The following is a 20,633-nucleotide window of genomic DNA, read 5'->3' as shown; positions in this document are numbered from 1 at the left end:
GTATAAAGAGGTAGTACCAGTATAAGGTCTGGTAATCCAAAATGGAAGCAGTATAGAGTGGGTGGCAGCAGCACTTTACCTCGATGATCTGACTCCCAGAACCCCAGTCCAGTTATGAGAAAAGTGTTGGACAGACTCAAATCGAGGGACATGCTACAGGATATCTGACTAGGACTCCTCAAAACTGTCAATGTCATCAAACACAAGGAAAGTCTAAGAAAATGGACTGAGGAGGAGCCATGACTGAATGGGACCATGGGCAGAAAAAGGACATTAGGTAAAAACTATGGAAACCTGAAGGAAGTATGGACTTCAGTTAATAATAATGTATCAAAAAAAAATGTATCAAGGTCAGTTCATTAGTGTGACAAATATAATATCATACTAATCTAAGATGTTGACAGTAGAGAAAACTGGGTTGGGGGCATATGGAACTCTGAACTACCTGCAACTTTCCTGTAGATCTAAACTATTCTAAAATAAAATTTTATTTTTAGAAAAGTATATACTATACAGAGTGTCTCCCACACTCATTCCCCATGTTACTGAGTTCTCCTGCGCGGAGGCCATCGGGAGGGTCTTGTGTATTGTTTTACTTTAAAAAGGCCTTTAAACGGAAATACTTAATTACCTGTCTCTTCTCATAACCCATCCCTTTATAAGAAAGTGGGGATGTTTAGTGCAGTGGTTGCCAACTTGTGGCCCGTGAGGTCCGAAAGGTTGGCCACTGCTGTTCTAGTGGGAAAGTGGGTCCCATAGCATCTCAAAAACAATTACAAGTTCATTTATATTCCGAGCTTCTAAGATACGGCCTGCCTTCTCCTGGAATCTAGTCCAATCTCGGCTCTCTTCAGACATGCCCATCTGCTCCAAAGCCCTTCTAATCCCTGAACATCGAATTCCAACCTCCCTTCCACCAAAACCTTCTGGATTCATCAGAGTAATGCTGGCTGCCTTGTCCTAAGTAACCAGACCCATTCCTTGTCAGTGACCACCGTTCCAGAGTGCCCCTTGTCCGAGAATTCTAAAATACTCCTTGCTAGTACCATTTATGTCTTGATTTTTTTCTTGGTTTCCATCGCCCACACCTTCTGCATGTGTATACCCTTCACAGTGGCCACTTGGTGTGTGGCTCAAGCTACACCCACATCAGATTCATCATTTTAAAGCAAAAGCACATGAAAGTATAAGAACTTCTGCAGGACCAGTAATCTCAAAAACAGATTCTGCAAAAGCATCCCAAGGATCTGTGGCTAGGTCAAGGTCAGCACTCCATCTACTTGAGCAGCTGTTTTATATTTTATATGTCTCTCTAAAATCCCATTTGTACCAAGGGACTGTGTTGAAGAACACTTTGAAAAGCACTGCCTTTGCTGCTGTGGGTCTAGGCCAGGTCTTGTCATCATTTGTGTGGTTCACAGAATACATGACACGTATGGATGGAGACGAGGTAAAGCCAGGAATGGAGGGAGAGGGCCATCTCGGGACACGACTGTGGCAAGCCAGGTGCTTCCCTGGGCACACCACAGCTTGCACCCTGCTCCTCTCAGGCTGCCTGGGAGCCTCAGGGCTGTTTGGAATGGATGCTGAAAGCTTGGGCCCCGGAGGAGCTGCGTTTCTGCAGGGACAGCCTCAGGCGAAGCTCCTCCTTCCAGCCAGAAGCTCCGAGGAGATCTGGCCGGTGTACTCACAGGAGTGGAGTTTGAAGAGAAGCTTGACCGTGTAATCGTAGAGGTGACTGCAGTCCAATATGACCTGGATCAGCGGGGCGAGGCGGCACTGCCCAGCGGTCGTCACTGACACAGAGCGGGACATGTCCAGGGAGTTGAACACTAGAAAATAAAAGAGGGGAGAGGCGGCGGAGCTAGGAAACTGTAGGTGACTTTCTCAAAGGGGCAAAAGGCGGGGTCTCACATACACCGAGGACCTATTCTGGGCATTCACTATTGAATTTAATGCACTAAACCTTACACGGTTCCTACAAGATAATTCAAAGTACCCTGGCTCACAAGATGAGGGAACTGACAGTAAGTGACTTGAAAGTGGTCACAAAGTCAAGAACTGATTTTAGAAAAAAACACACAAAACAAACAAACCACAAAACAAACAAACTGGTTTTGCTGAAAGATGGTGAGTTAAAAGACAGCGCCTGTGTGGCCAGCAATGGCCAGACCAGAAGCTTATGCTCCCATAAGCTGAGGCGCTCGTGTCATGAACAGGTGAACTCGGCTCTTCTGTGCACAGACCTGAGGAAGCTGGGAAGGGAAGGATTTACCCACAGCCCTGTGGAAGCCGGGAAGGGAAGGATTTACCCACAGCCCTGAGGAAGCCGGGAAGGGAAGGATTTACCCACAGCCCTGAGGAAGCCGGGAAGGGAAGGATTTACCCACAGCCCTGAGGAAGCCGGGAAGGGAAGGATTTACCCACAGCCCTGAGGAAGCCGGGAAGGGAAGGATTTACCCACAGCCCTGAGGAAGCCGGGAAGGGAAGGATTTACCCACAGCCCTGAGGAAGCCGGGAAGGAAAGGATTTACCCACAGCCCTGAGGAAGCCGGGAAGGGAAGGATTTACCCACAGCCCTGAGGAAGCCGGGAAGGGAAGGATTTACCCACAGCCCTGAGGAAGCCGGGAAGGGAAGGATTTACCCACAGCCCTGAGGAAGCCGGGAAGGGAAGGATTTACCCACAGCCCTGAGGAAGCCGGGAAGGGAAGGATTTACCCACAGCCCTGAGGAAGCCGGGAAGGGAAGGATTTACCCACAGCCTGGTGGAGCACCTCGATGAGGGGGATCCCCCTAGAGGAGCCTCGTGGCCTCAGGCGCAGGCTGATCAGAGAGACTGACACACCATTTTCCAGTTTCTGATTTAATGGTAATGAGGAGATGGAAAGCTGCAGCTCTATGGGACATCAGAATTTCAGGGGCTGCTCAGATAGCCAATCCAGCCCTCTCTCTCATGAATGAACACGGGCTGATGGTAACCCTGACCCTGAGAAGCAGACAGTCTGGTGGTGGCAATAGTTAGTTAACACGTGGGGAACGTATCACACATTGATCAGAACACAAGGAAGGGAATGAGTCAGCCTGGGATTCCTGGTGGCTTGCCACAGGGTTGTTGGGGCAGCAAAAAGGGGGGGTGGAGGGAGAAAGGAGAAATGTGCCAGAGTCTTGGGTGATGATTGGAGAGCCTGCAAAAACCAAGGCCAGGCACTGGGAGGAGGATGACCATCAGGAGCAAAAGCTGGTGAGGTCTTCGGAGCAGGTCAACAGAAGTATTGCCCTCCAACCTCCAGAGAGCAGGTTGCTCCCTCAGTGTCTTGCTCCCAAGACCCCTCCACTTGCTCCTACACCAAGCAAACTAGATGCCTGGTTGTCAACCCTCAGCACAGACCAGTGGCCTGGGCCCATGTCCTGGCTGCCCATCACCTTCAGAACTACACACAAGGCTGGCAAGGAAAGACCTTCTCTGCAGTCCCTCAGTGAGCGGGGCTGCCCGGAGGAAAACCCAGAGCTGCTGTGCCTGGCCTGCCTCACTGTACTAATCCCTGTTAACTGGCTTCGTCTGGCAGCTGGAAAAAAACACCCCCAAACGGTTCTAATTAAAAGGCAGCTTTTCTCGACACAAACTAAAAGCAGCTGTCACTGCAAGGCGGCCATCCTCCACTCTCCTGGCTTGCCTAGGCTCCACTCTGGCAGGGAATTGCAGACTGCTCCATTTCCAGGCCTAACGCTGCTTTCTAGGAATGCCCTTTGGCATCCGGGAACATCTAGAGTCGCAATGTGACCATGGACACGTTACTCAACCTCCCGTGCCAACAGATGATATTCTATAAAATGCACATGGTTCTCAATGGACACAAAACTCTGGGGAGGGAGGGGATGTGTGGGAGGGAGGGAGGGGGGCAAAAAAAATATCAATAAAATATATTAAAATAAAAATAAAAAAATAAATAAAATGCACATGGTTCTAATAGCACACACTTCACAGAGGTCTTGTAAGAATTAAGTGAAAATGTTGTGGAAAGCGTGTAGTGCTGGGCAGTGGTTCTAAACGTTGGCTTTGAGATTAGAATCATCTGGGGAAATTTAAAAACTACTGATGTCTGCCTGCAACTCCCTCACACCCTCCTTCTGTTTTATCGGTCTGGAGTAGGACCGGGCATCAGTAGGTTTCAAAAGCTCCCCAGGTGGTTCTACTATGCAGCCAGTTAAAGGCTGTATTTCCTAGTTCAGTGGTTCTCAAACTGTAGCAAGCATCAGAATCACCCAATGACACTGGCCAGTTGAATTCTGTGATGATGGAAGTGTTCCAAATACTTCATTTGGAACACGATTAGCAGTTCAGTATGCTAATCACGTGTGGCTACCGAGTGCCTGAAATATGCCTAGAGCAACTGAGGACCTGATTTAAAATACATATATATATATATATTTATTTATTTATTTATTTATTTATTTTTTCATTTATTTCAGAGAGGAAGAGAGAGGGAGAGAGAGAAACATCAATGATGAGAGGGAATCATTGATCGCTGCCTCCTGCATGCCCCACACTGGAGATCGAGCCTGCAACTCGGGCATGTACTGGAATCAAACCGTGACCCCCAGGTTTGGAATGTGCTTTCACAGAGCTGGACACTCATCACAGGACATCCTGGGTCTCAGAAAACTGGCGCTACCATTCCCCAGCGATAGAGGGGAGGGCCATGCTGGGAAGTGTAGGGATGCGAGGACACAGGAGGCAAGGGAACCGGTTTCTTCCCTCTCAGGTCTTGTCAGGAAGTGTCAGGGCTGTCAGTCTAGAGGCGCCAGAACTCGCAGTAGGAGGGAGTCCCGGTGCTCCCCCACCAGGGGATTAGGACTTCCCATGTGGACTTTGGTAACACCCAACTCAACCTGGCTGCCGCCCAAGCAGCAGACAGCAGCCCTTCTGACAGAAATTGAGCCCCAGTGCCAGCCTGGCTGAGTAGCAGACGGGGCTGGCCAAGGACCAGCCATGCTAGGGCCATTGTCCATGGGCTGACTTTGGGCTCTTGGAGGCCTGGACCTCAGGGGTGAAGCCAGTAAGCTGGGGAGTGTGGTCCTTCTGCTCAGACATGAAATCACTGACTCTGCAAATGCTCCAGAGCTTCAGGCCCCTCTGAACGAGGGTCGGAGAGCCTGCAGTCTCCATGTTCCTGACCCAGTGCTTTGCAGCGTGTAGGGAGAGGCATGGCTGGTCCAAGTAGCGAACAGGCTGGGAATGAGGCGATGCCCATGGAAGCCTGGGCTGATGGGAGGGAGAGACTCACCAGTTTGGAAGAGGTTAAGTTCGCACTCCAGGTAGTCGAACATCTCCACTGTTAGCTGGAAACTAGACCCAAGAAGAAAGAGAGCTGATGCTCCCAAATCAAGCACTTAACCTGTCCCTCCCCCCACACTCTGTGCTGCTGCTTCCAACCCCAATGTGCATACACAGGTGCGCACGCGCGTGCTCACACACACAGGCCCCGGCTCCAGTTCTTAACTCCCACCTAAGTGGGTACTGAGGCCATCTGAAGAACAAGCAGGGTGAATTCAATAGTGACAGTGGCAAAGGGAGAGGGCAGGCACCACACTGGGTTGTGAGGGTGGAGGGGACCAGAGGATAGAGCTGAAGTGTGAGACAACCTGGAAGGGTTCTGGATGAGGCATCAGCAGTAAGTGGCCCGAAGACCTTTCGCCCCACCCCAGCCCCAGCCTCTACCATAAGGGCCTCTGAAAGCCTAATGGGAAGTGAGAGATTCCACAAAAGCTCTCTTCCCCAGTGGGTCCAGAGCACGAGGACAGCCACTTACAAGTTGTTAACATCACTCTCCCCAGCCTCGTCCAGCTGGCGGTCACTCATCTGAAGGTTGCCTGGGAACCTGGGATTCTGGAAGGGAAAGAGAGAAAGGAAGATAGAAGATGACACCTCAGAAGCTCTCTACATAGCCTTAGCCGGTGTTTTTCGGTGGTTAGAGTGTTGACTCGTACAGTGAAAGGTCACGGGTTCGATTCCCAGCCCAGTTAAGGTGCTTGCAACCAATTAATGTATCTCTCTCACATCAATGTCTATCTGTCTGTCTCTATCTCTCTTCCCACTCCCTCCTGCCCATCCTTCCACTCTCTCTAAAAAATAAAAATCAATGGAAAAAATATCCTCCAGTGAGGATAAAATAAAGTATTTTTCCACCTTATTCTTTTGGGAAACTTCACCAGGCTGTGAAGAAGCCCTGACTAACTCTGAGCCTCCAGGAAGAGAGCTAGCAGGCCACCCTCCACTGTTGTATTCCAACCAGCATCTGACCGCAACTACATGAGACCGTTGGCTAGAACATGCTCTTCCAGAACTCCTGACCAACAGAAAGTGTGAGATAGTAAAGGACTGCTGTTGGTGCAAGACAGTAAGCTTGGGGAGTTGTGCTGTGCAGCGTAGACAACTGTAACACCCTACGCCTAAGCTCAGGTGTCACTCTGCCTCCCGAGAAGCCTACCTGGTTCAGCCTACACCAGATAGCCATGTATGTGCTTTTGTACCCCCTCCTGCTCCTCTCAGTTCTCATCCTCACTGCAGACTATCTTCTCTCCCTCTGTCACTTCCCTCCCAACCACACTACGACTCCCAGAAGCAGGGCCAAAGTCTATTCACCTTTCTCTCTTCAGAGCCTACTAGCTCTGGCCCTTGGCAGGCACTCAGTGAGACAGGAGGAGAGGTAAGGGCGGCCCCTGACCCACACAGGCTATAGTACCATATGGGCCTGGGTTCAAATCTCCACCTCCCTACTGAGAAGCTACGTGACTCAGGCAAGGGACAACCACTCTCTGAGTTTCACTTTCCTAGGATATAACAATAGCTACTTTGTAGGGTTGTTGTGAGGATTAGGTCATGTACAGAAAAGGTTTAATAGACTAGGATGGATTCCATGAATCAAAACTACTCTTTAAGTTAATAAAAGATAATGGAATTAAAAGACACTAAATATATTATTTCTTCTTAATTGTCTTTCCTTCTCCATTTGTCCCTAATTCAGATGTTTTTTTTCCTCCCACCTGGCACGCCATCCACCACCTACATGCACCACACCCATCCTCCAAGGTCCACATCAGGCCCCCCTTCCTTCACTGTGCCCTTTCAAACACCGTAATCCTCAGGCATTTCAAAACATCTCTGCATTTTTCCATGTGCACAGACACACACAGCTGCTTCAGTACATAAGCCTCTCCCCAGAGAATCTGCAAATGCTAATGAGCACCCTTTTTTACCTATTCTTACATGCCACTTGGTAAGAAGCACACAGTTTTATATGCATTAGGTACATAAGAAATACTGGCTAAAGTTATAGAAGGTTCTGTGTGAAAACTCGCTATATAAATGGAAGGAATTATTTTTTGTTAACAGTAAAGTCAGTGCTTTTACAATATTTTCATAAGCAACCTACTGGGTAGGGTTCCTCCTCCTATTTCCAAAATGGTACAGAAGACACGGGCCATATCCCAGGGCCTGACCATGGCCGTCCTATAGCATGTTTCCTCTCACACAGCTGGGAGGTGGTATGAAGACTCCCTGAGCCAGGCTGTCTTACTACCTGGAAGACTTGACAAGGTCATCGAGGCGCTGAGGAGACTTGGGGAGGGGAAAGAGAGCAGAATTGTCAGCAAAGACTCACTTTGGTGTGGTATTCCATCTTCGTTCTCAGCAGTTTGAGGTAGATGCTGCAAAGCTGTCCATACCCCTCACTCAGGTGGCCCTTTCAGGAAGACGAGAGACAGCAGGGTGTTAACACTGAGAACAGTAGAGTTGAAAGACCTACAGCTGGGACTTCATTTTAAAAAATATGTATATATATTTCTGATTATGAAAATAACAAATGTCCATTGTTAACAATTTGGAAAATATAGGGAAGTACATATGTGAACAGATATAATCATGGCTAACACTTTGGGGTACAAAATGTTATTTATTTTCCTTTTTCCAATTCGAATAGACTTTGTTTTCAAAGTAGTTTTAGCTTCACAGCAAATTAAACAGAAAGTATAAAGATTCCCTATATACCCCTTGCACATACACAACTTCCCCAACTGTCAACATCCCCACCAGAGTGGGGCATTTGTTACAACTGATGAACTTACACTAACACATCATTATCTTCAAAAATAAATTTGGCATTAGGGTTCACTCTTTTTCCCCCCTTTATTAATTAAAGTATTACATATGTATTCTTATGCCCCCAACTCCCCTGCTCATGCCCTCACTCCCCTGGTGTCGGTGTCCATTGGTTAGGCTTATATGCATGCATACAAGTCCTTTAGTTGATCTCTCCCCCTTACCCCCACCCTCCCCACCTTCCCTCTGAGGTTTGACAGTCTGATCGATGCTTCTCTGTCTCTAGACCTGTTTTTGTCCATCAGTTTATGTTGTTCATTGTATTCCACAAATGAGTGAGATCATATTTATCTGACTGACTGATTTTGCTTAGCATAATGCTCTCCAGGTCCATCCATGCTGTGGCAAATGGCAGGAGTTCCTTCCTTTTTACAGCAGTGTAGTATTTCATTGTTTGTATTTTTAATTCACTCATCTGCTGATGGGCACTTAGGCTGTTTTCAAATCTTAGCTATTGTAAATTGTGCTGCTATGAACATAGGGATGCATATATCCTTTCTGATTGGTGTTTCTAGTTTCTTGGGATATATTCCTAGAAGTGGGATCACTGGGTCAAATGCGAGTTCCATTTTTAGTTTTTTGAGGAAACTCCATAGGGTTCACTCTTGATATTGTACATCCTATGGGTTTTGACAAATGTATAATGACATGTATTTCCATTATAATATCAAACAGAGTAGTTTTACAGCCCTAAAAATCCTGTGCTCCACTTTATTTTAAAATATAAAATAAAATCAATTTGCCTTTTTAATATACTGCAATTTTTTTCTATCTCCTTAAATTTTTTTCTGTATCATTATTTTTAGTGACTGCCCAGTACATTATAAAAATGTACTATAATTTATCAAACCAACCCCCTACGGTTCACTCTTACAGTATAATCTTGTGTACAAACATGAGGACTTTTCTGGGTAAATTCTATACAAGGCTGCTTATTTAAGAATTTTAAGTCTTTTAGTCTTAGTAATCACAGCCTGGCTATGGGCTATGTCTTTCCTTGTCTCTCTAAGCACAGGAGAGGCAACACCTCCTCCAGAGGGACTCCAACGGCGTAAGGTCATCTACAGAATTAGACGTGGGGTGGGATTTTAAATGAAACCAATTCTAGCAGGTGAAGAACAAGCATTCCCATAGAGTAGGGGTGTCGAACTCAATCAGAGAAGGGGCCAAAATCTAAAATCCAGCCTAAATCGCGGGCCAAATGGTTTACTGAACAGTCATAAACTGTCATTGTGATGGAAACGCAGCGGAGTGCAGTGATGACAGCGCGGTGCGGGCCACATTGCAAGGCTTGGCGGGACAGATTTGGCCCACGGGCCTTGTGTTTGACACATGTGCCATAGAGCCTCCCATGCAGTCATATTCTGGGTGGGTGGGAGGAAGCTAGGATTTGCAGAGTAATGCTGGGAACTCCTAGTTATATACAAAATGCCCACGTATTCACAAAGAACCCTTCAACTGAATAGCTTTTGACTTTTGTTTTCTTTTAATTGCATCTATATCCTAGACTCTAGAGAAAAGAAACCCTGTTGAAACAGGCCTCAAAGAGCACCAAAGGGAATTGAATAATCAGAGGTTAAAAATGTCAAGTGCTAGAGATGAGTGTTTCATAATTTTCTATGAAAATTCACCTGATTAATTTTTACATTGTACTTATTTATTATAAAAAGACTAGAGGCCAGGTGCACGAAATTTGTGCACGGGGGTGTGTGTCCCTCAGCCCAGCCTGCACCCTCTCCAATCTGGGACCCTCGAGGGAATGTCCGACTGCCTGTTTACGCCTGATCCCAGTAGGATCGGGCCTAAATGGGGCAGTTGGACATCCCTCTCACAATCTAGGACTGCTGGCTCCTAACTCTTATCTGTCTTCCTGATTGCTCCTAACTGCTTCTGCCTGCAAGCTTGATCACACCCTAAGCACTCCCCTGCCAGCCTGATTAATGCCTAACTGCCTTCCCCTGCAGGCCTGGTCACCCTTAATTGCCCTCTCCTGCAGGCCTGGTCACTCCTAACTGCCCTCTCCTGTAGGCCTGGTCACCCCCAACTGCCCTCCCTTGTAGGCCTGGACCCTCCCAACTGCCCTCCCCTGCTGGCCTGATCACCCATAACTTCTCTCCCCTTTAGGCCTGGTCCCTCCCAACTGCCTTTCCCTGCTGGCCATCTTGTGGCGGCCATCTTGTGTCCCCATGGGGACAGCCATATTGTGTGTTGGAGTGATGGTCAATTTGCATATTACTCTTTTATTAGATAGGATTGGAAAGTACTGAAAAGAAGCAGAAATATTCTCACCATCAAAGACAACTATCTTTTACATGAAAACACATAGGATCAAAAAGTAAAAGATGAATGAATGGATCACAGAGTTAATATAAAACACAAAACTATAAAACTCCTAAAAGATAACATAGAAGAAAAACCTAGGTGACCTTGAGTATGGTGATGACATCTTAGATACAACACCAAAGATATAACCTATTAAAAAATTAATTTACAAGCTGGATTTCATTAAAATTAAAAAATTTTGCTCTGCAAAGGACATTAAGGGAATGAACAGATAAGTCACAGACTGGGGAGAAATATTTATAAAAGACACACCTGATAAAGGACTACTGTCCAAAATATTAAAAAGAAAATCCCTCTTATAACTCAATAAGACATCAAACAGCCAAATAAGAAATGGGCAAAAAAACAAACAAAAAAACCCCCAAACAGATGGCAAACAAGCATCCAAAAAGATGCTCCACATCATGTCACCAGGGAAATGCAAATTAAAACGAGACACACTACACACCTGCTAGCATGGCCAAAATCCAGAACATTGGCAACACCAAACGCTGGGAAGGATGTGGAGCAATAAGAACTCTCCTGAATCGCTGGTGGGATGCAAAACGGTACAGACACTTTGGAAGACAGTTGGGCAGTTTCTAACAGAACTAAGGATACTCTTACCAGTAGTGGTGATCCTTGGTTTTTACCCAAAGGAGCTGAAAACTTATTTCCACTCAAAACCTACATACAGGTGGTTATAGCAGCTTTATTCTTAATTGCCCCAAATTGGAAGCAACCAAAAGACACACCTGATAAAGGACTACTATCAGTAGATGAAAGGATAAATCAATTTTCATGTTTCCTGACAATGGAATATTATTAAGGGTTAGAAAGAAATGAGCTAACATGCCATGAAAAGACATGGAAGAAACTTAAACCTAAATTGTCAAGTGAAAAAAGCCAATCTGAAAAGGCTACATATGGATACAATATGGTTCCAAGTGTATGACATTCAAGAAAAAGCAGTGAGACAGTAAAAAGATCAGTGGTTGCAGGGGTTGGGGGCAGGGAGGCAGGGAGGGATGAATAGGTGGAATATAGATTTTTAAGTCAGTGAAAATATTCTGTATGATACCATAATGATGGATATATGACATTACACATTTGTCCAAACACAAAGAATATACAACACCACGAGTGAACTATAATGTAAACTGTGAGCTTTGGGTGATTACGATGTGTCAACGTAGGTTCTTCGATTGTAACCAATGCACTACTCATTGTGGGGGATTTTGATATAGGAGAGGCCATGTGTGCTGGGGTGGCAAGGCGTATATGGGAAATCTTTGTATTTTCTTGTCAATTTTGCTGTGAACCTAAAACTGCTGTAAAAGAAGTCTTAACTAAAAAAAAAAAAAAAAAAGTAAAAGAGGTTTCTAATTTCAGAAACTCTTAGGCAAATGAGAGAAATAGACTACATGGGGAAAAAGACCTAAAGGAATTCTATTTTGGATAACAAGGCAGGCTAGCTACCTGGGTTGACCTTCCCACTGAAAACTGACAATACTGGGAAAACATTAAAAATTTTTTGAAGCCTAAGCCGGTTTGGCTCAGTGGTAGAGTGTCAGTCTGCGGACTCAAAGGTCCCCAGATTCGATTCTGGTCAAGGGCATGTACATTGGTTGCGCGCACATCCCCGGTAGGGGGTGTGCAAGAGGCAGCTGGTTGATGTTTCTCTCTCATCGACGTTTCTAGCTCTCTATCTCTCTCCCTTCCTCTCTGTAAAAAATCAATAAAATATATTTTAAAAAATTTTTTGAAGATATTAATGAATTAACAAGAGTAAGGAATCCCTAGGCCGATGACTGAGTAAACACAGATTCTTGGAGAGTAAATGGATTACTGGATTAATAGAGTTGGGGAGAGAGGACTTTGCCAGAGCAGGTGAACTTGAGCTTTGATTTTCTGGGCCTCAAGGGCCACGTGGTAAACAGAAGGCAGGGCTCTGCCCAAGCTGAAGAGTCTACTGAAGAGCCAAAAGGCTGCCTCCTTTGTTCAGGGAAACCAAGGATAAATCGTAAATAACACATTTCCAAACTCCTGCCCTGAAGGAGTCCCCCATGTGGTCTACAAAGAAAATCGGCTGCCTCAGACCACTATTGTGATCAGAAGGAGGAAAAACTGCTGCTGAGAACTGGACTCATGAGCTCGTACTCAAGAGGCTCTGCCTAGAAGTCACAAAACCTTAAGCTGAGAACTAAAGAACAGTCAACAGAAACTAATGCCAATTCTCTCTAGAGGAACCTACATACTCCAAAGACTTCCCACAAATAAAATACCAAGGAAAATGAGAAACTCACAGTAAGAAATAACTAAACACAGAAAGAAACTACATGCTATGAGCAAAATTCACAAAAAACAACAGATGCCAGAAACAGGTCTCATAAGGGCTTTAGATAATGAAAATATTAAAAATGATTTATGAAATCACTGTTTAATATGTCTAAATAAATAAAAGACTGTTTCAAAATATATGCAGAGCCAATCAGATTAGAGCCAGCTGAAGAGAGAACAAGTAAACTGAAAGCCAGATTTAATGAAATTATCCAGAATGAAGCATAGAGACAAAGAGGTAGAAATAGTGGTTTAAATAAAATAGTGGTTTAAAGTGAGATGGATGATAAAGTGAAAAAAAGTCTAACATACTCTAACCAAAGCCTCAGAGGAAAAGACAGAATGTACAGCAGAGGCAATATTTGAAGAGACAATGAAAATTTTTCATAACTGATGAAAGATACTGACTGATAGCTTTAAGAAGTCCAAAGAATCACACATAGACATGTACTAATATCTTTAAAATGGCCAGATAAAAAAGACAGATTAGCTTTGAAAAGACAACGATGAGTCTGACAGCAGACTTCATGAAAATGATGAAAGCCAGAAGTCAGTGGAAGGATATCCTGAATAATATCTTCCATGTGGTGATATAAAATAACTGTCATACAAAAATTCTAAACCCAGAGAAAATATGTTCCATGAATGAGGGTGAAATAAAGACATTTTCAAACAAGCAAAAATGGTTGTTGGCCAAAAGCAAACTTTCACTAAAGGAAGTTCTAAAGGAAATAATTTAGACAGAAAAAAAAAGTGATCTCAGATAAAAGATTTAAGAAGAAATTAGGAATACAAAATAAAACAAAATAAAATACCTGATAAGGTTTAAAAAGAAACAAGATGAAAATACATGACAATAACATACAAGTTGAGGTGTGAATGGAATTAAATATTCCGAGGTTATTGTACTATACAGGAAACAGATAAAGATATGAATTTTAGACTTTGATAAAATAAACATGCATTTTATAAGTATTAGATAACATACCAAAAAACAACACATTAAAAACAGATGATTTTTAATCTCCCAACTAGCAATTAGGGAAAAATGGAATGAGAAAAAATAATCAACCCAACTGAAGACAAGATGGGAGAAATAGAAACAGACCAGATGGAACAAAGAGCACAGAATAAGACTGAAATGTAAATCTAAACATATCACGCATTATAATAAATGTAAATGGAACAACTGCACAGTTAAAAGACAAAGACTGCCATCTTTAATAAATCAACAACGAAATCCAACTAATTGCTATTTCCAAGTGATATATTTTTAAAACATAAGAATGTAGAAAAGTCAAAAGTAAAAGGATAGAAAAGGACATACCAGGCAATTTCTAACAAAAAAGCCCTACATGTTGAGGGATACAACGGAAAGCTCTCTAGCATCCAGCTAGAAGTCTGGGGGATGACTCTCAGCTTTGTTCAGTTGAACTAGCTTTATGACTAAGAAAAGCAGCTTTCCTGTCTGGGCCTGTAGCCACTCATCTGTAATGGGAAGACTGGACTACACAATTGCTAACATTTTATGAGTGCAGACAGAAGAATTTAAAGGGGAGAGCTACAGTAGTAGTTCTCAACCAATGGGGGCAAAGGAACAAATCTCTCAGGATCAACCTGGGAGATTCTTCAAAATGCAGATTGCCTCCTATCCATACACATACTCTTTGATTATAAGAATCTATTTTTAAAAATGAATAAAGAAAAAAATATATTAATATATATATATATATTTTTAAAGAATCTAGTGCATGCATAAAAACACTTTAAAAAATATATTTTATTGATTTTTTACAGAGAGAAAGGAATAGATACAGAGAGCTAGAAACATCAATGAGAGAGAAACATCGACCAGCTGCCTCTTGCACACCCCCTACTGGGGATGTGCCCGCAACCAAGGTACATGCCCTTGACCGGAATCGAACCTGGAACCTTTCAGTCCGCAGACTGACGCTCTTCCACTGAGCCAAACCGGTTTCGGCATAAAAACACTTTTCAATTGACTGCTATTGTCAGCTACCTCCTCCCTCACTCTGAGAATCCCTAGGCAGAAAAGAAAAGGCACTGGCATTGCACTAGCTGGTTTGGCTCAGTGGATAAAGCGTCAGCCAATGGACCCAAAGATCCCAGGTTTGATTCTGGTCAAGGGCACATGCCTGGGTTACAGGCTTAGTCCAAGGAGCAGGAGGCAGCAAATCAATGATCCCCTCTTATCACTGATGTTTCTATCTCTCTCTTCCTCTCTGAAATATATATATATATATATATATATATATATATATATATATACACACACACACACACACACACACATATATATATATATACACACACATATATATATATATACATATATATATATATATATATATATATATATATATATATATATATATATATGAAGGCACTGGCATTAAGAAGTGAAAATACTAGTCCTCAATGTATTGTGACCCCAAAAGGACCAGCAAAAAAAAAAAGAGGTGGGAACTGTGGTAATGGGGGATCCCAATGCCTGGAGAACATTGTGACATAAGGTTCCACTGGCAGAAAAAGCTCCCAGACCTCTACAGCTTCCAGAGATCACTGTGGGTATCATGGTACTATTTGGGGGTACCCTTGACCCCTCGGTGATGCACATGAGAGAGATCTTAAAAGAAGTTGAAAGAGATGAGTTTGTTCAGTTCCACAGTCCTTGTTCTGTGGTCTCTGGGGAAGGAGAATGAGGCACAAGTACTCCTTGTACAAATCTCCAAACTCACCCACATTCTGCTCATGTCACTCAATTCGTTTTTGTATCTCAGAGAGTCCTTCAGGACCTGGGGAGGAAAGAGAACAGCTTATGAGAAGAGAGGAGGTAGAGGCTGGTAAAAGATGGTTCTCAGGGATGGAGAGGCTGATCAGAGAGAGACAACCCCACCTCTCTGATGGCCAGTAAGCAGAAGACCAGAAGAAAGGGGCAGCTGCCACCCTCAGTGCAGGAGTGGACAGCGGCCCAGGCAATCACTTCCCCCGCACGGTCCCTGGCCCCATGGCCCATCCCTTGCAGCCCCAGGAACTCACGTGTGGGTGTCCATCTCGGAGGAGCTTGTGGAACACGTGGCAGAACTTCCAGCAGAGCACAGCGTTGCTGGAGAGGGGCAGCCGGTTGACGACAGACCAAAAGGTCTGTGCCCCTTTCTCATGGTGGGTGCCCAGGATGCACGGTGAGGAGGGTCATGGAAAACAAAGCGCGGTCCCTGCCTCAGGCAGCCAGCCCATCTTTGGGGTGGAGCCTGCAACAGAGGCCTGTGCAGCTGTCCGGGGCACAGTGGCACTCCCTAGGAGGGGACACTCCCTATTAATACAACGAACACACCAGAGTCCTGTGCAGTTTTTTGACAGATGCCAAGAAAGTGTCCCATTCTAATAAAATCCACTTTATCAGACAATTCCTTCAGAGATGGCAATGTCTTTGGGGAGGGGTGTCTTTCTAATTTGCACACGTGCTCTCTGGGCCAGCAGTGGTTGCAGTTTGCCTTCAGCGGGAAGATAATTCGGTTGGCTCCTCCTCCAGCAGCACCTGACCCCTCCCTACCTGGTTCTCTGCTCTGGCCCTGAAAGCAGCAGTCTTCGTTCAAATGTCTTTTCTCTAAACTTAAAATGACTCTGACATCCCAACTCCTCTGTAAACATTCCTGGCCTGTTCAGGGGTGCCTTCATCTCTTAACACCTTCAACTCCCTGTATGTCAAATCCTAGAGCCCGCCACTCCCTCCCAAGATCCAGTTCCCAACAGAACCCACTACCCAGCGACCACCTGACACGAGATGAGTGTAATAAATGCGCGTCTAAATGGGTTCACATGCGTTTAAGTTAGCACTCCAGACTCTGCAATCAGTGAGCCCATTTGGGGGTGAGTAAAGGATGCCCACATTTCTCTTGTGATTGTCTAAACAGGCCGCACACATCCAATAAATGGGCACCATCAAACTCAAGGACAGCTCTTCCCTCTGAACTTCAAGTTCTTCATCAAGGCTCAGGTAAGAAGCATGGCGCCATTTAGGACAGAACGACTTGCCTCGGGTCACCAACTGTATGATTCACCCAGACACATGTGGTTTTGCTTCTGAGCTAGACGGGATCATTAAGTTCCTTCCCTACACGGAAACCTGCGTTTTGAGGGGGGTGGACTTGAACACATAACTTTTGGGTCTGGAAGCTGAAATCAGATATTTGTCTTGGAGGGATTTCTGAAATGACTTATATTTTCACCTAAAACAGCCCCTCAGGCTACAAGGGGGTAAGAGGAGAGATGGGCAGCACCCCTCCCTCTCCTGCGATGACTCCTCACACCAGTGGTTGGCAAACTGCAGCTCTCGAGCCACATGCGGCTCTTTGGCCCCTTGAGTGTGGCTCTTCCACCAAATACCAGGTGCGGGTGTGCACGTACAGTGCGATTGAAACTTCGTGGCCCATGCGCAGAAGTCGGTGTTCGGCTCTCAAAAGGAATTTCATTCGTTGTACTGTTGTTATTTAGCTCTGTTGATTAATGAGTTTGCCGACCCCTGCCTCTCCCTGACTGTGGTGCTTGACCTGAGAGCAGTTTGCTGAGGCAGAGGCAGGAGTGGAGCTAGCTGGATGCTCTTACTTTGAAAGAAGCAAGAAGACCTTTGTGTCCTTCTTTGACTTTATAAGCATTTTAATGTGTGACCCATTGTGTGTCAGGAACTGTAAAAGGCACTCAGGTATATAAAGAAAAATAAGAATCAGTCCCCAGCCCTCCCAAGGTGGTGGAGGGAAGGGGAGTGGCCTGTTTTGCCAGTGAGGCACCTGGATAAACAGATGTCTGACCAGCATTTCTGAAGTAGAAGCATCAGGTGGCTGCTGCTCTTTATTTATCCACCACTCAGAAACTGAGAATCCAAGAGATGCATAGAGCTGGAACATGAGAGCTTTGAAATCTTCTTCAACCAACTCTTTCAATGACAGATGAGGAGGCCCCACAGGGTCCAGAGCAAGCTAGAGGCGGGATCCTGGACCCTTCCTCCAGCATTCCTTCTTCACCCCGTGACCTCCCTGGAGGGGTGTGGCACAGTCCTCTCTGTGCCAATTCCCCATCCAGAGGAGTACGCCAGCCTATGACAACTGTCTCTCTGTCTGACTTCAATCTTGCATCAGACCGATCACAAATCCTTGACCGGTACGAGTCAGGACTAGATAATTCTGAGAAAATCAATTGGGCTTTTCTTGGTTTGGTTTTCACGACTCATTTAAAGCAAGGGGTCTATGCCCTTCTGGGGCTAAGAGGATAAGATCCAGCTGGCTCACTGTCAGGCAGGCTCCGGGGGTACCCGGGAGACGTGCTATAGCCCCCACCACAGAGCAAAGCCCTGATGCCAACCAAAGTATCTTCTCGCTGAAGAGCAGTACACGCTGTTAGCAACCGTTCCTGGGGGCCTGCCAGCGCTGGCATCTAAGCTAGAGTCTCCCCCAGGGGCTGAGGTGCAGCCACCACAACGAGCCCAGGCAGAGAGGAGCTGCCGTCCCAGACAGAGGCCAAGCCTGCACTTGCTCTGCCTAGTGCCCTGCTCTGCCCCTGACACACTCAGAGGCTCAGCCCCATGGGCAGCCCCTCCTTCGGCCTCTGAGGACTCGGGTCTTCAGCTCCTGGACTCTGCACGTCAAAGGCAGATCCCCAGGGACCCAGAGTGCTGCCTGCACTTCCCTCCAAAGCCACCGACCCACGACGGTGGTGTCCCAGGGCCTCTGCTAGCTCGGCGTGGTGAAACCGCCGTCACTGGTTCCCTCACCACCTCGAGGTCCCCGTCTTTCCCCCTTCTGCCTTAGGGTGGACCCCTGCGTTGGCTTAAGGCCAACCACTGTAGTGAGGACCTTTGTTTGGCTGTTGAGGTCAGAAAAGGGGAGATGATCATGTCCCCAAAGGGGTGGTCAGTGTGGCCCTACAGGCAGAGGGCAGGACCTGGAGTGCTTTGACGGTGCCCTGATGAAGAAAGCAACTTCAAAGGACTTGGCAGTTCTGGAAAGCTGGAGTCCGGGAGGGGGGCGGGATCTTGGTAAGCCTGAGGACTGGCCTAGATGCCACGTTGGTGCCTTGCACCCTGACGAGCCTTGGTCTCTGGGGCCAGCTGCTGCTCCTCCCAAGCTGCTCAAACCCTGCAGGGAACTGACCTGTGTGGGGGTTCCCTCTCCCACAGCTGAGCAAGGACTCCTCACCCTGACCTCAGCACCCACAATTCAGCCCTGCTCTCAGGGCCGGTCTTCCAAGCAGCATCCAAAAGGATATTTCTGGCGTGTTTTTCCTTTACAGCCACTTCCTGCGTATTAATGGCCTTATTGATGCTGACAGTCTGAAAAACAAGAGGGAGGGGAAGGAAAGGGGAGGAAGAGATGAATGAGCTTCTGAGAGTGGCTGAGACCCTCCCAGGGGCCACCCCTTTCTCTCCCTCTAATGACTCTTCTCTCCTTTCCTCAGACCCTTCTGCCCCACTGTCCCAGCGCAGGGCCCCTGGTGGGGGTTGGGAGTGGAGGGCAGAGGTGGGCAGTGCTCCCAGGCCAGCTGGCCCGGGGTGTCCTAAGGCAGCGGGCTTTGCTGCCTGGCATTGGCTGTGCCCAGCTGCTGCGCCTGCCTGCCACTCATTCGCTTGGCACAGCAGAATGGCAATTAAAGCCCGCACAAAGGGATGCTTTCTCATCCCCCAGGGAAACATTATTTCTCTGGGAGCAGGAGGAAGAGGCGCTGAGATCAGGGAGCGACTGTGGCTCAAAAGCACCCACCCGCCCCTCTCGCACCACTAGAACCTTCCACAAGAGCCTCCCCTGGCTGGCCCAGGTCACTCTTTTCCACTCTTGGGTAATTTCCAACTTGTAACCAAATTCCCTTTTATTTCCTCACATCAGAGGACATTAACATACATACAACTTTCCAGTTTAAAAAAAAAAATTTATAACTCTTAATTGAGCAAAGCACATATACATGTGAATATAACGTAAGAAACACATATAGCCCTAACCAGTTTGGCTCAGTGGATAGAGCGTCGGCCTGCGGACTGAAGGGTCCCAGGTTCGATTCCGGTCAAGGACATGTACCTTGGTTGCAGGCACATCCCCAGTAGAGGGTGTTCAGGAGGCAGCTGATCGATGTTTCCCTCTCATCGATGTTTTTAACTCTCTATCCCTCATGCCTGCATACCAGAAGAGGTTTATTTTTTACAGAGAGGAAGGAAAGGAAACCTTCTTCCTTCCTCTCTGTAAAAAATCAATAAGCTATATTAAAAAAAAAAGAGAGAAAGAAAGAAACACATACAATCATATCATGTAGGCTGTTTTTTAAGTATAGATTTTTCCTTTTTTCTGTTTTGCTTTGCTCCCCTTCCACAGATGTCATTCTACCCAACCTATGTTAACGATCTGTTATGCATATCACACACATACACACATTCATGCCCACATACCAGAAGAGGTTAATTTTGCCCCTGTTCCACAAAAATCAGACTGTCTCATACAGATTTTCCAATATTTTGCTTTTCTCACTGGAAAATATCTCATGAAAAATTCACCAAGTGGAATGGCAACACTTTACTTCATTCTTTAAAAAGACAACATCATAGTCCATGGTGTGGGTGGATGCGATTTATACAAGCATTCCCATGTTGGAAGGCAATTTATTTCCAGTTTTTTGTTTTTACACTATAAACCATTGTAGTAACATTCTTTCACACATTTCCTTACTAATTGATGCTTTTATTTCCAAGGGTCAGATTTCTAGGGATGAGATTACTGTGTGTGTTTCTTTAGTTTTTAAAGAAAAGTCCAA

General features: G+C 45.7%; 1 protein-coding gene across 2 annotated transcripts in view; it reads right to left on the bottom strand.

Annotated features, from left to right (window-relative positions):
• HIP1 (huntingtin interacting protein 1) overlaps positions 1-20,633 on the bottom strand; it is a 130,358-nt gene that overhangs the window by 25,590 nt on the left and 84,135 nt on the right. For both annotated transcript variants that reach the window (XM_036409676.2, XM_036409677.2), the window contains exons 2-8: positions 19,104-19,167; positions 15,882-16,024; positions 15,581-15,637; positions 7,663-7,743; positions 5,812-5,888; positions 5,287-5,348; positions 1,692-1,832 (exon numbers count right to left, since the gene is read on the bottom strand). In XM_036409676.2, coding sequence (XP_036265569.1) covers positions 1,692-1,832; positions 5,287-5,348; positions 5,812-5,888; positions 7,663-7,743; positions 15,581-15,637; positions 15,882-16,024; positions 19,104-19,167 — 625 coding nt within the window. The remainder of the gene's footprint in view (positions 1-1,691; positions 1,833-5,286; positions 5,349-5,811; positions 5,889-7,662; positions 7,744-15,580; positions 15,638-15,881; positions 16,025-19,103; positions 19,168-20,633) is intronic.

Source organism: Pipistrellus kuhlii, unplaced genomic scaffold (assembly GCF_014108245.1).
Source record: "Pipistrellus kuhlii isolate mPipKuh1 unplaced genomic scaffold, mPipKuh1.p scaffold_m20_p_4, whole genome shotgun sequence".
Taxonomy (NCBI): domain Eukaryota; kingdom Metazoa; phylum Chordata; class Mammalia; order Chiroptera; family Vespertilionidae; genus Pipistrellus; species Pipistrellus kuhlii.
Note: the sequence above shows the minus strand (reverse complement) of the source record. Positions and strands in the feature narration are given on the sequence as shown.